Source organism: Entelurus aequoreus, linkage group LG27 (genome assembly GCF_033978785.1).
Source record: "Entelurus aequoreus isolate RoL-2023_Sb linkage group LG27, RoL_Eaeq_v1.1, whole genome shotgun sequence".
Taxonomy (NCBI): domain Eukaryota; kingdom Metazoa; phylum Chordata; class Actinopteri; order Syngnathiformes; family Syngnathidae; genus Entelurus; species Entelurus aequoreus.
Genome location: NC_084757.1, coordinates 26,619,517 through 26,635,502, shown reverse-complemented (window position 1 = coordinate 26,635,502; position 15,986 = coordinate 26,619,517). Strand labels below are relative to the sequence as shown.

The 15,986-nt window shown below is 38.7% G+C and overlaps 1 protein-coding gene across 1 annotated transcript in view; it reads left to right on the top strand.

The window, feature by feature from the left end:
- The window catches only part of ghrhrl (growth hormone releasing hormone receptor, like), a 59,708-nt gene that overhangs the window by 28,497 nt on the left and 15,225 nt on the right, over positions 1-15,986 (top strand). The window contains exons 6-9 of the mRNA XM_062039564.1: positions 7,201-7,333; positions 7,410-7,563; positions 12,206-12,266; positions 15,807-15,876. Coding sequence (XP_061895548.1) covers positions 7,201-7,333; positions 7,410-7,563; positions 12,206-12,266; positions 15,807-15,876 — 418 coding nt within the window. The remainder of the gene's footprint in view (positions 1-7,200; positions 7,334-7,409; positions 7,564-12,205; positions 12,267-15,806; positions 15,877-15,986) is intronic.

Here is a 15,986-nt window from a genome sequence, read left to right as displayed (position 1 = left end):
TGGATGGATGGATGGATTGGGAAGCTCAATTTCGGCCTACATCATAAAATGTGTTGGTTTATTCATACGTAAATTCTACCCTCCGTTCCTTTTTAAGAAAGTGATCTGTGACCCTGTCGTACCAAGAAGGCGTCTTTTCCGGGGATTTGACAAGTGTCCTCTCAATGGCCAGCAGAGCTAGGCTGCTTAAACGGTCTTGGCCTGATCCACTTTTAACAGGAGAAGCTCCTCTCTACACATGATGCTTAGTGTTTCACTAGAGCTGTATCTGCTGAGCACTCAGCTTCTAAAACTTGTGGCTCATCCTCAGTATATTCAGGCTCAAAAATATAAGGTTGTAGATCGTGTCCCAAAATTGTTGACGTTGGTTGTCACAAAGTCTACCATGATTAGTAGTAGTTGTTTTGTTGTTTTTGACTGAAATAGCGAACATGTGCTCTGTGAAATCAATGCACCCAGGAAAGAACTTATAGTAATGCTTAAAATGACCAAAATATTGTAAATATTACATGTTATCATGAATGTGTCTGTTACGACGTTACATACATACTTCCAGCATGTATATAAAAATGTTTGGAGATTTTAGGGTGTTTTTTTAAGCTGGCTAAATAGGTCAATTGTCATTTCCTGCATTGTTAGCCCCCTTTTGCCCACAGTTTTTAACTATTTTAACTGCACAAAAAAGAGAAAGACAGGTGTTTCCTTGTCTCACATGGGATTGTGAATGATAGGCAAAATTTCAAAAATGTGCCCATACTAAATGTTTAACAGTGGGCCTAAACTGAATTTTAATACTACATTCGGCCTTCATGGCTACTTCCAGTGATGCAGTACCAGATGTTTAGCAATTCTGATACATTGGTATCTCAATGTTTGTACCTGCTACTTTTCGTATGACTGATAACATTTTTTGCCAAAGCCTTATCGTAGCCAATGTAAAAGTACAGAGGTACCTCAGAGTCGGGTATAAAGAGCGTATGGCCAACTCGGTTTCAGGCGATCTCCTCAATGACTGGTCAAAAGGCACTCACGTGATCACTTTGAGATAATGCTATGTGTTTGCGGTGCTTCCTCGTTAGTTTTTCGACGTGTATAAATGCCCTGTTGTGCAGCATGGGGTTGCTCCACCCGTGAAAACTGTGGAATGTTTTTACATCGCTTGCCCCACAATCCGAAAATAAGACAAGTATTGGAAGTGAAGGGTGACAACATTGGAAAACCGCCGATTACAGCGTCTTGTGGGAGGTAAACACACAACACAACGTCTGCGTTTTGTTCAGGAGAGAACACACAGAAGCTAATACAGATAATAACAGAAGGAATTAATAAATTTAAGAGATAGTTTGACGAAAACAGATTATCTTTGAATCCCAGTAAAACTAAAATTATGCAATTAGGCAGCAGCAGAAGAGAAAGTCAAACACAAATACAAATAGAGTAAATGAGTAAAATAAACCACATTGTGTGTAATAATAGATGAGAAGATGAACTATTCATCTCGTAAAAATTATACAACATAAAGTGGCAAGAAATAGGTCAATAATAAATTAGGCAAAATATGTTCTGGACCAAAAATCGCTCCATATTTTCTACTGCTCGCCAGTGTTACCATATCTGAGTTATTGTGCAGAAATATGGGGAAATAACTACAAAAGTACACTTATTAATTTACCATGTTACAAAAAAGATCAGTTAGAATAATACATATTGAGCTGAGATAGGCTCCAGCACCCCCTGTCACCCCGAAAGGGACAAGCTGTAAAAAATGGATGGATGGAGGTACATACAGTGATTACAAATACATTGGAGACAGCCACCACAGTTGACATACATTGCACGAAAGTCACCATTTCTCCGTGATTGTTTGTCCAAAGCTTATGAAGATTATGGCAAAATGAAGTGAAGTGAATTATATTTGTATAGCGCTTTTCTCTAGTGACTCAAAGCGCTTTACATAGTGGAACCCACTATCTAAGTTACATTTAAACCAGTGTGGGTGGCACTGGGAGCAGGTGGGTAAAGTGAGGGTAATAAGTTATTTTTTTGGTCTTTCTGTGTATTTTTTTTATGTTTAATGCGTCGTCGAGTGTGTATTAGTGTCTGCTGGTCACGAAACACTGCAGGAAAGTAGCAGCAGAGTGCGTCAAATACGGCCGGAAAATTCTACTTTCACGAAATAAATACGTTTTATTGTAAGTTTAGGAGCTGGAGTATGTTTAAACTATATATAGACGTATTATTTTTGGTATATTTCGTCAGAAAAACTAACCTCAAAACAACAGCAATTGCATGGATTCGGGAACAGCCGCACACATCCTTGGTAGCAAACATGGCGCCTGTTGTTTAGTTGGCCATACTCTCTGTATACACGACTCTGAGGTACCCCACCCCACCCCTCCTCCTTTGCCGTTTTCACCGGCAAGAGTATTCTATAAAGTTCAAATTCATGTTAAATGCTCACTTTTATGTATTTTGCATTGTTGTTGTTTTGCATGTGAAATAGGGGAAGAAACCAGACCACTGCACACACATTTCACCATAGCCAGCGCTTGTTACAACAACACAAAACGTCCTCATTATGCACCAATCACTGTTAAGGCGAGCTATTTAATTAACAAACCACAAAATTCTCAACTTCAGAGGGTCTTGCAAGATGACCACTATGTTGTGCGGATTTGATGTGGAAAAGAGGAGAGGTACTTTTAAAGCCAAACACAACCTTGTCTCTCTTTAAAACACAGCAGCTGCCAAAGGCCCTAAATGGAAACCAAGTCCAATGCAACTACGGTACACACTTTTTACAGCCTTCACATTAAAAGCGCTGCACCCTAAATCCTGTCTGTCAAAATAAGGGTCTCAGTAAAATAGTTTTTTTTAGCTCCCTCCCAGGCAGCGCACCGTGGCTCACCTTTCCTTGGTCTCCATGAATACCGCATTCTTGAGTCACTTTGCTGCATCGACTTTCTAGTGGAGGCGTGATGTAAGGTGAGGTTACCTGCGCATATTATAACTCCAAATTGATTCAAAGTGTGCATACGATACTGTTTGTTCGCCAGAATATTTTTGTATGCATGCAGTTATGGGGTTTTTCACACTTTTTGTCAGATTTGCACGTAGAGTTTTGTAAATGAGGCGCCAGGGTGTAGCCGGCCCCTCAAATAACGCGGCTTCACCACATCAGCTTTTTTTTTCTTTCCCAATAACATATCACATTTTTTGCTTAAATTAAGCATTTTCAAGCATAAAGTTGGCTTAATAAGCTAAAAATATCAATATTACAATAGAATTGGCCAAACCACTCAGAGCACGATGTTCAGTATTGTGGCCACAGACAGGCTCATCCTCAGTCAGCATTACCATACAGTGGAACCTAGATTTACTAATTTAATTGGTTCCTGAGCAGGTTTTTTAAATATTAAAGTTTGTGTATTGAAGCAAATTTCTCCATAAGAAACAATGTAAACATGAATAATGGGTTCCAACATCAACTACAGTTAACATTTTAGTAAAGGTTTCTACACTTTAAACACACTATGAAGTGCTATACGGTATATTATATCAAACAACACAACAATGGGATGATGGATCCACTTTCTTTTTGATAACAAAGTCAAAACAACAACAACAAGCTGAACTGTCCTAATTTGCAGCCGACACGCACACACTTTTTTTGCCATGCAGCCGAAGAAAAGGGAGGGGGGAGGCAGAGTGAAAAACCGAATGTTTCAAACCACATATCGCTTGTCCATCACTTTTTTCGGACTCATATTGAGCTAGCAAAACTACAAAACCCAAAACCAGTGAAGTTAGCACGTTGTGCAATTCGTAAATAAAAATAGAATACAATGATTTGCAAATCCTTTTCAACTTATATTCGATTGAATAGACTGCAAAGACAAGATACTTAACGTTCGAACTGAGAAACTTAATTTTTTTTTGCAAATAATCATTCACTTAGAATTTAATGGCAGCAACACATTGCAAAAAAGTTGTCACAGGGGCAAACACTGTGTTACATGGCCTTTCCTTTCAACAACACTCAGTGAACGTTTGGGAACTGAGGAGAGCAATTTTTGAAGCTTTTCAGGTGGATTTCTTTCCCATTCTTGCTTGATGTACAGCTTAAGTTGTTCAACAGGGGACGGCGTGGCGAAGTTGGTAGAGTGGCCGTGCCAGCAATCGGAGGGTTGCTGGTTACTGGGGTTCAATCCCCACCTTCTACCATTTTAGTCACATCCGTTGTGTCCTTGGGCAAGACATTTCACCCTTGCTCCTGATGGCTGCTGGTTAGCGCCTTGCATGGCAGCTCCCGCCATCAGTGTGTGAATGTGTGTGTGAATGGGTGAATGTGGAAATACTGTCAAAGCGCTTTGAGTACCTTGAAGGTAGAAAAGCGCGATACAAGTATAACCCACTTATCATTATTTTTTTAACAGTCCAGGGGGTCTCCGTTGTGGTATTTTAGTCTTCATATTGCGCCACACATTTTTAATGGGAGACCGGTCTTGACTACAGACAGGCCAGTCTAGTACCTGCACTCTTTTACTATAAAGCCACGCTGTTGTAACACGTGGCTTGGCATTGTCTTGCTGAAATAAGCAGGGGCGTCCATTATAACGTTGCTTGGATGGCAACATATGTTGCTCCAAAACCTGTATGTACCTTTCAGCATTAATGGTGCCCTCACAGATGCTTAAGTTACCCATGCCTTGGGCACTAATACACCCCCATACCATCACAGATGCTGGCTTTTCAACTTTGTGCCTATAACAATCCGGATGGTTCTTTTCCTCTTTGTTCCGGAGGACACGACGTCCACAGTTTCCAAAAACAATTTGAAATGTGGACTCGTCAGACCACAGAACACTTTTCCACTTTGCATCAGTCCATTTTAGATGAGCTCGGGCCCAGCAAAGCCAGTGGCGTTTCTGGGTGTTGTTGATAAATGGCTTTCGTTTTGCATAGTAGAGTTTTAACTTGCACTTACAGATGTAGCGACGAACTGTAGTTACTGACAGTGGTTTTCTGAAGTGTTCCTGAGCCCATGTGGTGATATCCTTTACACACTGATGTTGCTTTTTGAAGCAGTACCACCTGAGGGATCCAATGTCCGTAATATCATTGCTTGCATGCAGGGATTTCTCCAGATTTTCTGACCTTTTGATGATATTACGGACCGTAGATGGTGAAATCCCTAAATTCCTTGCAATAGCTGGTTGAGAAATGTTGTTCTTAAACTGTTCGACAATTTGCTCACGCATTTGTTGACAAAGTGGTGACCCTCACCCCATTCTTGTTTGTGAATGACTGAGCATTTCATGGAAGCTGCTTTTATACCCAATCATGGCACCCACCTGTTCCCGATTAGCCTGTTCACCTGTGGGATGTTCCAAATAAGTGTTTGATGAGCATTCCTCAACTTTCTCAGTCTTTTTTTGCCACTTGTGCCAGCTTTTTTGAAACATGTTGCAGGCATCCAATTCCAAATGAGCTAATATTTGCTAAAAATAACTAAATGTACCAGTTTGAACGTTAAATAGCTTGTCTTTGCAGTCTATTCAATTGAATATAGGTTGAAAAGGATTTGCAAATCAGTGTATTCTGTTTTTATTTACCATTTACACAACGTGCCAACTTCACTGGTTTTGGGTTTTGTAGAAAAAGCTGTAAAAAAGCTATAACGCACACAAAGTAGCACGGCTGTTGACTGAATGAGCACAGAGATCAATCAGCACGGCAACAAAGGCTGTGTTGCCAGGCACACAATAGGTGGATAAAACGACGAGGTTCGTACACCAAAGCATATCATTATCCGGTCGTTAGTTCGTAAATTGAAAAGTTTGCTTGATGTTCGTAAATCAAGATTCCAAGTGGGTACTGCATGTTGATATTATTTCATGTCTAGAGGGCTCTCATCATATTGAAAAACATTATTTAAAAAGGTTGTAAACAGTTTTTGAAAATATTCCATTTATAATACCTACTTTGCGGAAATGTGTTTATTGCGGTCAACAAAGGGATAACTGTAAAGCAGGGGTCACCAACGCGGTGCCCGCGGGCACCAGGTAGCCCGTAAGGACCAGATGAGTAGCCCGCTGGCCTATTCTAAAAATAGCTCAAATAGCAGCACTTACCAGTGAGCTGCATCTATTTTTTAAATTTTATTTATTTACTAGCAAGCTGGTCTCGCTTTGCCTGACATTTTTAATCCTAAGAGAGACAAAACTCAAATACAATTTGAAAATCCAAGAAAATATTTTAAAGACTTGGTCTTCACTTGTTTAAATAAATTCATTAATTTTTTGACTTTGCTTCTTATAACTTTCAGAAAGACAATTTTAGAGAAAAAATACAACCTTAAAAATGATTTTAGAATTTTTAAACACATATACCTTTTTACCTTTTAAATTCCTTCCTCTTCTTTCCTGACAATTTAAATCAATGTTCAAGTAAATGTATTTTTTTATTGTAAAGAATAATAAATAAATTTTAATTTAATTCTTCATTTTAGCTTCTGTTTTTTGGACGAAGAATATTTGTGAAATATTTTTTCAAACTTATTATGATTAAAATTCAAAAAAATTATTCTGGCAAATCTAGAAAATCTGTAGAATCAAATTTAAATCTTATTTCAAAGTCTTTTGAATTTCTTTTAAAATTTTTGTTCTGGAAAATCTAGAAGAAATAATGATTTGTCTTTGTTAGAAATATAGCTTGGTCCAATTTGTTATATATTCTAACAAAGTGTAGATTGGATTTTAACCTATTTAATCAAAATTCTAAAATTGTCTTAATCAGGAAAAATTACTAATGATGTTCCATAAATTCTTTTTTTAAGTTTTTCTCTTCTTTTTTTCGGTTGAATTTTGAATTTTAAAGAGTCGAAATTGAAGATAAACTATGTTTCAAAATTTAATTGTCATTTTTTTCGTGTTTTCTCCTCTTTTAAACTGTTCAATTAAGTGTAAATATCATTAATTATTAATAATAACATAGAGTTAAAGGTAAATTGAGCAAATTGGCTATTTCTGGCAATTTATTTAAGTGTGTATCAAACTGGTAGCCCTTCGCATCAATCACTACCCAAGAAGTAGCTCTTGCTTTCAAAAAGGTTGGTGACCCCTGCTGTAAAGGATAATAACAAAATAAAGAGTTTCCCCCCCTTTCAGCATTGCCACACTGATGTGTTGTCTTCACCAGGAGGCTACGCTGCGCCAGGAACTTCATCCACATTCAACTCTTCCTCACGTTCATCCTGAAAGCCGCGGCGGTGTTCATCAAAGACGCCACTCTCTTCTCTAATGAGGAGACCAACCACTGCACCCTCTCCAACGTAAGACAAGACGTCTTTCCTTAACGTTCCCTCCTCGATACTCATCCTTCTCCCTTTTCCCCAATCTCCCGTCCAGTTCGCCTGTAAGGCCGCCGTGGTCTTCTGTCACTATTGCGTCATGGCTAATTTCTTCTGGCTCCTGGTGGAGGCGCTCTACCTCAACTCCCTGCTGCTCTCCTCATTTTACCACAGCCGCCGGTGTCTGTGGGGCTTCAGCTTGCTGGGATGGGGTACGCATGCATATGTTTTTACTAACTTCTTAGACCTAGCTAGTTACCATTATTTTCATTTTGGATGTGTGTTTTTTGCCATTACTTGTGTCATAATATTAATGAATTGCTCCTCCAGCCGGTAACCGCCACGTTGTGCCATAGAAAATGCTAATAATAATCCACATTTGATTAGCTTTGTCAAGGGAATACACACATCCAGCATGCAGAATGCCACATATACCGATTATTAATCCAGTTACTCTTCCTGACAGTAATTCATGATAATTGCCTCCATCTGCAATAGCAATGATGAGAAAGATCCAGCAATTATACTCAGTCATATCACACGGCTTGCTTGCTCGTGCACAAGCCCGAGTTTTGTGATTACTCCTCTTGTCAGTTATTGAGGCTATCCATCATTTTCCAGAATAGAAATAAACAGAACGACTACACACTAAAAAATGTTGGGTTAAAAATTAACCCAACTTTAACCCAACTGCTGGTTCAGAAAAGGACAAACCCTTTATTTGAGTTATTTTAACTCAACATTTTGGGTTAATTTTTTCCAACCCAACTTTTGCGTTTAATTATTTAACCAAAAAGTTGAGTTACGATAACTTTAATGTTGGGTTATTCCCAACCAAACTATTGGGTTGAATTATTTTAACCCAAAAGTTGAGTTATGCTAACTCAATGTTGGTTGATTCATAACCCAACTATCGGGTTTAATTTATTTAGCACAAAAGCTGAGTTATCCTCACTACAATGTTGGGTTATTCCCAACCCAACTATTGGGTTGCGCAATTTAGCGCTCTTTGACCCAATAGTGGGTTAAAATGTATACATTTTACTGCTGGTTTGTTCTACTCTGTCATGATCCGTGGTCCAGATCATGTTTTGTTTACCGTAATTTCCGGACTATAAGCCGCACCTGACTATAAGCCGCACCAGCTAAATTTAGGGGAAAATACAGATTGCTCCATATACAAGCCGCACCCGACTATAAGCCGCAGGGTTTTGATGTGTAATTACCGTAGTATATAGGGGTTCCTGCTACCACGGAGGGGATTGTCGGGACAGAGATGACTGTTTGGGAACGCAAAGCATCCCATTTATTAACAATAAATCTTTCAATCATTCAATCAAACTTTCACATCTTTGACATGGCGAACAGCATTCGTGCAGAGTACAAATAATACAACGGTGCAAAGTAATACAAAGTGCTCGCCTGTACGTTATCAAAATAACTAGCCTACCGGTATATGGAAAGTCAGTCTTTAATCATTGTGTCATCGTCTTCCTCCTGCGTACTAAAACCACCGAAATCCTCTTCGTCGGTGTCGGAGAAGAACAGGCCGTAAATAAGCCGCACCCTTGTATAAGCCGCAGGGACCAGAACGAGGGGAAAAAGTAGCGGCTTATAGTCCGGAAATTACGGTAGTTATATTCTGTTAGTTTTGGACTCCAAAAGTTCCTGTTTGCGCCTCCTTGTTTCTTTTGTCACCATGGCGACTCATTAGCTTCACCTGCCTCATTTGTTAGGTTCACACCTGTCGCTAATCATGAGATTATTATTTAAGCTTGTGGTTGCCAGTTAGTCGGTCTGGCGACATTGCTCTGTTCTGACTTGTTTCATGTCATAGTTCATGCTGATAGTTTCATGCTTGTATTCATGTGTTTGCTTTTTTCATACTGCTTGTTCCATGGCTTGCCAAGTAAGTTTTGTTTATTCATGCCACAGTTAGCGAGTTTTTGTTTCATGTCCATAGTTCACGCTAAGTGTTAGTTTTTGTTTCCTTCGCTAAGTTGTGCCTTCGCCTTGTACGCCTTTTGTTTGTTCCTTTTTGAAAGTCAAGATTAAATAATGTTCCTACCTTCAAGCCTTGTCCGGTATAGTCCGATTGCATCCCGGGAGAACAAATCTCGCAGTAAGTTGCGAAAAACCCCACGTCCTGACATACTCCTTCCCAACTACTGGTCAAAATGATTTATATTCCATTAAAATATACTCAAAAGCAAGATATGAGTGACATTTATTTGACAAGAATTGCAGTGTATGGTTATAGTAGTTTTATACAGCATGCTCAAATATATGTACATAAGATGTGTGATTGTAAATAATGTTAATGAGATTTATCCATAATATATAATTAAAACAATCACTCCTCCCTCCATTTATTAATGATAACCATCCCTTTGCGTGATATAAATAACCATAACCCTCACCCACCTTGTGCAATATACAAAATCCAAAACCAGTGAAGTTGGCACGTTGTGTAAATGGTAAATAAAAACAGAATACAATGATTTGCAAATCCTTTTCAACTTATATTCAGTTGAATAGACTGCAAAGACAAGATATTTAATGTTCGAACTGAGAAACTTAATTCCTTTTGGCAAATAATCTTTAACTTAGAATTTAATGGCAGCAACACATTGCAAAAAAGTTGGCACAGGGGCATTTTTACCACTGTGTTAAATGGCCTTTCCTTTTAACAACACTCAGTAAACCAATTTTTGAAGCTTTTCAGGTGGAATTCTTTCCCATTCTTGCTTGATGTACAGCTTAAGTTGTTCAACAGTCCGGGGGTCTCTGTTGTGGTATTTTAGGCTTCATAATGCGCCACACATTTTCAATGGGAGACAGATCTGGACTACAGGCAGGCCAGTCTAGTACCCGCACTCTTTTACTATGAAGCCACGTTGTTGTAACACGTGGCTTGGCATTGTCTTGCTGAAATAAGCAGGGGCGTCCATGATACTGTTGCTTGGATGGCAACATGTGTTGCTCCAAAACCTGTATGTACCTTTCAGCATTAATGGTGCCTTCACAGATGTGTAAGTTACCCATGTCTTGGGCGCTAATACACCCCCATACCATCACAGATGCTGGCTTTTGAACTTTGCGCCTATAACAACCCGTATGGTTCTTTTCCTCTTTCTTCCGGAGGACACAACATCCACAGTTTCCAAAAACAATTTGAAATGTGGACTCGTCAGACCACAGAACACTTTTCATCAGTCCATCTTGGACGAGCTCGGGCCCAGCGAAACCGGCTGCATTTCTGGGTGTTGTTGATAAATGGCTTTCGCTTTGCATAGTAGAGTTTTAACTTGCACTTACAGATGCAGCAACGAACTGTAGTTACTGACAGTGGTTTTCTGAAGTGTGCCTGAGCCCATGTGGTGCTATCCTTTACACACTGATGTCGGTTTTTGATGCAGTACAGCCTGAGGGATCGAAGGTCACGGGCTTGCTGCTTACGTGATTTCTCCAGATTCTCTGAACCTTTTGATGATATTACGGACCATAGATGGTGAAATCCCTAAATTCCTTGCAATAGCTGGTTGAGAAATGTTCTTAAACTGTTCAACAATTTGCTCACACATTTGTTCACAAAGTGGTGACCCTCGCCCCATCCTTGTTTGTGAATGACTGAGCATTTCATGGAAGCTACTTTTATACCCAATCATGGCACCCACCTGTTCCCAATTAGCCTGTTCACCTGTGGGATGTTCCAAATAAGTGTTTGATGAGCATTCCTCAACTTTCTCAGTCTTTTTTGCCACTTGTGCCAGCTTTTTTGAAACATGTTGCAGGCATCAAATTCCAAATGAGCTAATATTTGCAAAAAAATAACAAAGTTTTCCAGTTTGAACATTAAGTATCTTGTCTTTGCAGTCTATTCAATCGAATATAGGTTGAAAAGGATTTGCAAATCATTGAATTCTGTTTTTATTTACCATTTACACAACGTGCCAACTTCACTGTTTTTTGTAAATAAATTGAAAGATTACTACTATATGTGCACGCAGCGTAGGCGTCACATGATTATTGCGATTGTTCCTTCTGCCAGTTATTACTGATAACTGCAAATTTGCACTGTATTTGAAAACCTCAAAATAATCCACCAAACTAGCAAAAGTACCATAATACAGTGTTGTACAATTAAGTGTAAACAAATGGATCCATTTCCCCAGGCTTGGCAGAGGTGTTCCGAGTACTGTGTGGTGTTGTTGAGGTGAGCATGGATGCTCATGTTGCTGGAAAATGGCCATTAAAATTCTTATGAGATGTGATGTTGCCATTTCCTTTTTTTTTCAAATCAGGAAACCATGAACATGATACCTTCAGTACCAATTTATTCCTCCAACGTAGCGAGACGCAGGAGACATTGTATGTCTGTGAGACAAACCGCCCGTGTCCAGTTTCAGAAATAATGTTTGCTTGGCGATAAAAACCCACGAGAGTTGAGATTCGGCTCACATGTCTGACTGAGATGTGGCGAGGTGATTATGACATACGAAGATCAGCGCAGGGATTTGAAAAAGAAATGTGGTCACGATTTTAAATTAGGATTAGGCTGAGATAATATGAAGGCTCTCGCTCTCTTTCCGAATTCTAAAAGGTATCGAAGGCGGTAAAAAATTCATAATGATGTTAAAATGAGCTTTTGTGGACAAAAGCAGCTGCCGACTGTGCCACTCTACTCGCTCACTCCAAGAGGAGAGATCTTAAATTGGTCATTGATTTTGGTTTTAGCACAGAATAGATCAATGGGACTATTAGAACAACTAACATTAAGTTGCTTGCTAACTGTCTCTATTGATTTGTGTCTGGCCAAATGCCTTTCTTAAATTCATTTTCTTTGTTCCCTAGGGGTTCCTGTGCTCTTCATTGTGCTATGGATTGGCTCCAGAGTGTATTTTGAAGACACAGAGTCTGTATCTTTCTTCTTCTTTCACGTATTTATGTCAGGCATGTCCCTGCAATTGGATTATTTGCACATATATAGATTTTTAATTAACCTTTCAAATACAGTAGAACAGGGCTATTTAACTAGCGGACCGGGGGCCTAATCTGGCTCGGGAGAGACACCATACCGGCCCCAAGTTTAGTTCGAAACGTCCATCCATTTTCTACCGCTTGTCCCTTACGGGCTCTCGGGCGGTGCTGGAGCCTATACCAGCTGCACACGGGCGGAAGGCGGGGTCGGTTGAAAACTTGTGAAACAAAATTTTTTTCCAGCAAATTTCTATAAACCAGGGGTTCCCAAACTTTTTGACTCGGGGGCCGCATTGGGTTAAAACAATTTGGCCGGGCTGTGTGTATGTATATGTACCGTAATTTCCGGACTATAAGCCGCACCTGACTATAAGCCGCACCAGCTAAATTTAGGGGAAACTACAGATTGCTCCATATATAAACCGCAGGGTTTTGATGTGTAATTACCGTAGTATATAGGGGTTCCTGCTACCACGGAGGGGATTGTCGGGACAGAGATGACTGTTTGGGAACGCAAAGCGTCCCATTTATTAACAATAAATCTTTCAATCATTCAATCAAACTTTCACATCTTTGACATGGCGAACAGCATTCGTGCAGAGTACAAATAATACAACGGTGCAAAGTAATACAAAGTGCTCGCCTGTACGTTATCAAAATAACCAGCCTACCGGTATATGAAAAGTCAGTCTTTAATCATTGTGTCATCGTCTTCCTCCTGCGTACTAAAACCACCGAAATCCTCTTCGTCGGTGTCGGAGAAGAACAGGCCGTAAATAAGCCGCACCCTTCTATAAGCCGCAGGGACCAGAACGAGGGGAAAAAGTAGCGGCTTATAGTCCGGAAATTACGGTATATATATATATATATATATATGTATATATATATATATATATACATAAGCACATATATACACATATACATATGCACATATATACATATATACACATATCTACATATATATATACACACATATACATATATACATATACATATGTATATACACATGTACATATATATACACATATACATATAGATGTATACATATACATTTATACATATATATATATTATACATATACATATACATATATATATATATATATATATATATATATATATATATATATATATATATATATATATATATATATATATATATATATATTCCTCGCGCACTAATTGACTGAAAGAGCGCGCACTTGCCGATGATGTCAACGTTATCGATGGGAAAAGGCATTTTTAGACAATATGATTTGCCTGAGCGGCACCACTGACGAGACACTGAGAGTAACAAGCGGTCGAAAATGGATTAGAAAGGACAGATTTAAAAAATAATAATAATAATAATACAATTTTTTAAAATGTATTTATTTATTTATTTTTACTTGGGACTTCCCGCGGGCCGGAGTTTGGACGTAGTTTGTTGACCCCTGCTATAAACAATAGAGTGCTCCTGTTATATAGAGATACACTGTGAACATATTGCCGGATCCTTGTATATTGACATTTTAACATTAATGGCAAAAAGAGAAAACCTAGGGTCCAAACTTGTGATTTACATAACTGAGGAGTTCCTCAAGGAACCCCTTTAAGTCCTCTCTGTTTTCTAAGTTACACATTTTTTCATAATGTGACTTATTTAACTACGCTGTAGTCTTTTGTTCAACTTGTTTAGTTTCAAGTGTTTCTATTTTAGGTCCTCTCTTTTTCATCATTTGGTCTATTCAACTGGTGGCCCACAAGTTCAGTTTAAAAAACTTGGGAGACACTCATGCTTTTGCAGCAGATTCTTAAAAAGACTAGTGTGCTGTCATAGAGATAATCTTCGACTAAGTTTATACAGAAGGTCTTTAAAAAAAGCAGCGCGCTCCTGTAACTCTGACAAAATAAATAGACCAAATTTCAATATCTACTGTGAGGACGCTGGTTCTCCGGAATATACAAAAAGGACCCCAGTCCTTAACTTTTTGCAGTGGCGGGCCGTGCGTGTCTCACCTAGTGATGTCCTACTTAGCCCGACTTCACCTCTCAAAATACCTTAATTTATGTCACCACATGGACACGGCTGCTATACAGATATTGATCCCCTCAACAGTGTACAAAACGGTTTATTTTTCGGTACATTTAACATTCAATAAACCAGCTTCAGCAATTAAAACATATCTTACGTGGTACTGTCAAAATTAAAAGAATTGTATAAAACAAATAAAACGTGAAAAAATTAATAAATAAGATATTTAAAGTCACAATTTGTAGCACCCATTTGACGGCAAATAAGCCAGTGGTACTGCTCGTAGTCGGTAGTTGGTCGTAGTCGGTTGATTCGTGTGAAAGTGGCGGGCAAACCATTTCACCGCCGGGATAGCGATGTAGTTTCTTTTAAGTATCCTTCTTGAAAATGGCCTTGCAAATATATATCTGCCACCTAACAAACATGTTGCTCTCCTTCTTTGTGAGTACCGGTGAGTTTTCTGTGGCTTTCTATGGCTGCGGTGCCACTTCCTGTTTTCGCAACTTGTGATTGGATACTCACTTGGGACTCCCAAGTGACTATATCTATCATATCTATTTATTCACCAACTTTGGACGTTTTTGGTGTCATAGATTAGATATACATAATAATAGCTTCAATATAGAGCAACTTGTTTTTCCAACTCTACTGGTACTTTAATGAAAAAAACTGCTGTTTTAAATGTGTCCACTGGATGTCGCAATAGCAATTCTGTTAGGCAAGCAAGTTGTACACAGTAAACCATGGCTGCGGCTCCTCTCCCTTGACCCAAATGAAACGTAAAACCGGCCGTTTTACGTTTTCTGCTTCGAAAACATCGTTATTTGGTACCCTCATTTTCCCAAAATGCCTCTCAAAAAGAGAATGTGAACTCTAAGAGTGTAACTCAACACTCTTGAATAGTTTCTACTTCCGTTTGTATGGTTTGTTGAGTTCACACAAGATTAATACGAGGACATGACAAATTAGGCATTTGATACCTAGAAGAGTTTTTATCTATTATTTATTTATTATTTATTAATTTATTATTTATTTATTTATTATGTATTTATTATGTATTTGTTATTTATTTGTAGTTATTTATTTGTTATTATTTATTTATTTATTATTTATTTAGCTCAATCCAAGATAGGCTGTGACTTACAGTTTTAATGGCTTTTGGCTCTGAGACAAAGTCTAAGTTGTATTTTGGAAACTCCACCAATTATTTTCCTCAGAATTTCCAACTAACTTGAAATGTTTTGTCAAGAGGATTATTTGTGATATGTACACTTTCAGAATGTGCTTGCTCTATTTTTGGCCAAAGTAAAACAAAGAAAACAATCTGAAGTTGTCTTTATTTTGAAGTAATTATGCCATGACTTAACCAGCTTTTCCTCCATTTGGCCCCTGAGCTAAAATGGGTTTGACGCCCCTGATCTGGGGGTTCCATCTTCAAATAACCCCCTCTCCATCTTGACAGATGCTGGGACATCAATGAGGACTCGCTCTATTGGTGGATCATCAAGGGCCCGATCATTGTTTCCATTGTGGTAAATATTCCTCATTGTGTTACACCTGCGTATGACACTACTGGTCGTTGTCATGCAGATGATTTGTTTATCTTTTTTCTATTCTCCTGATGAATCATTTCTGTGCATAA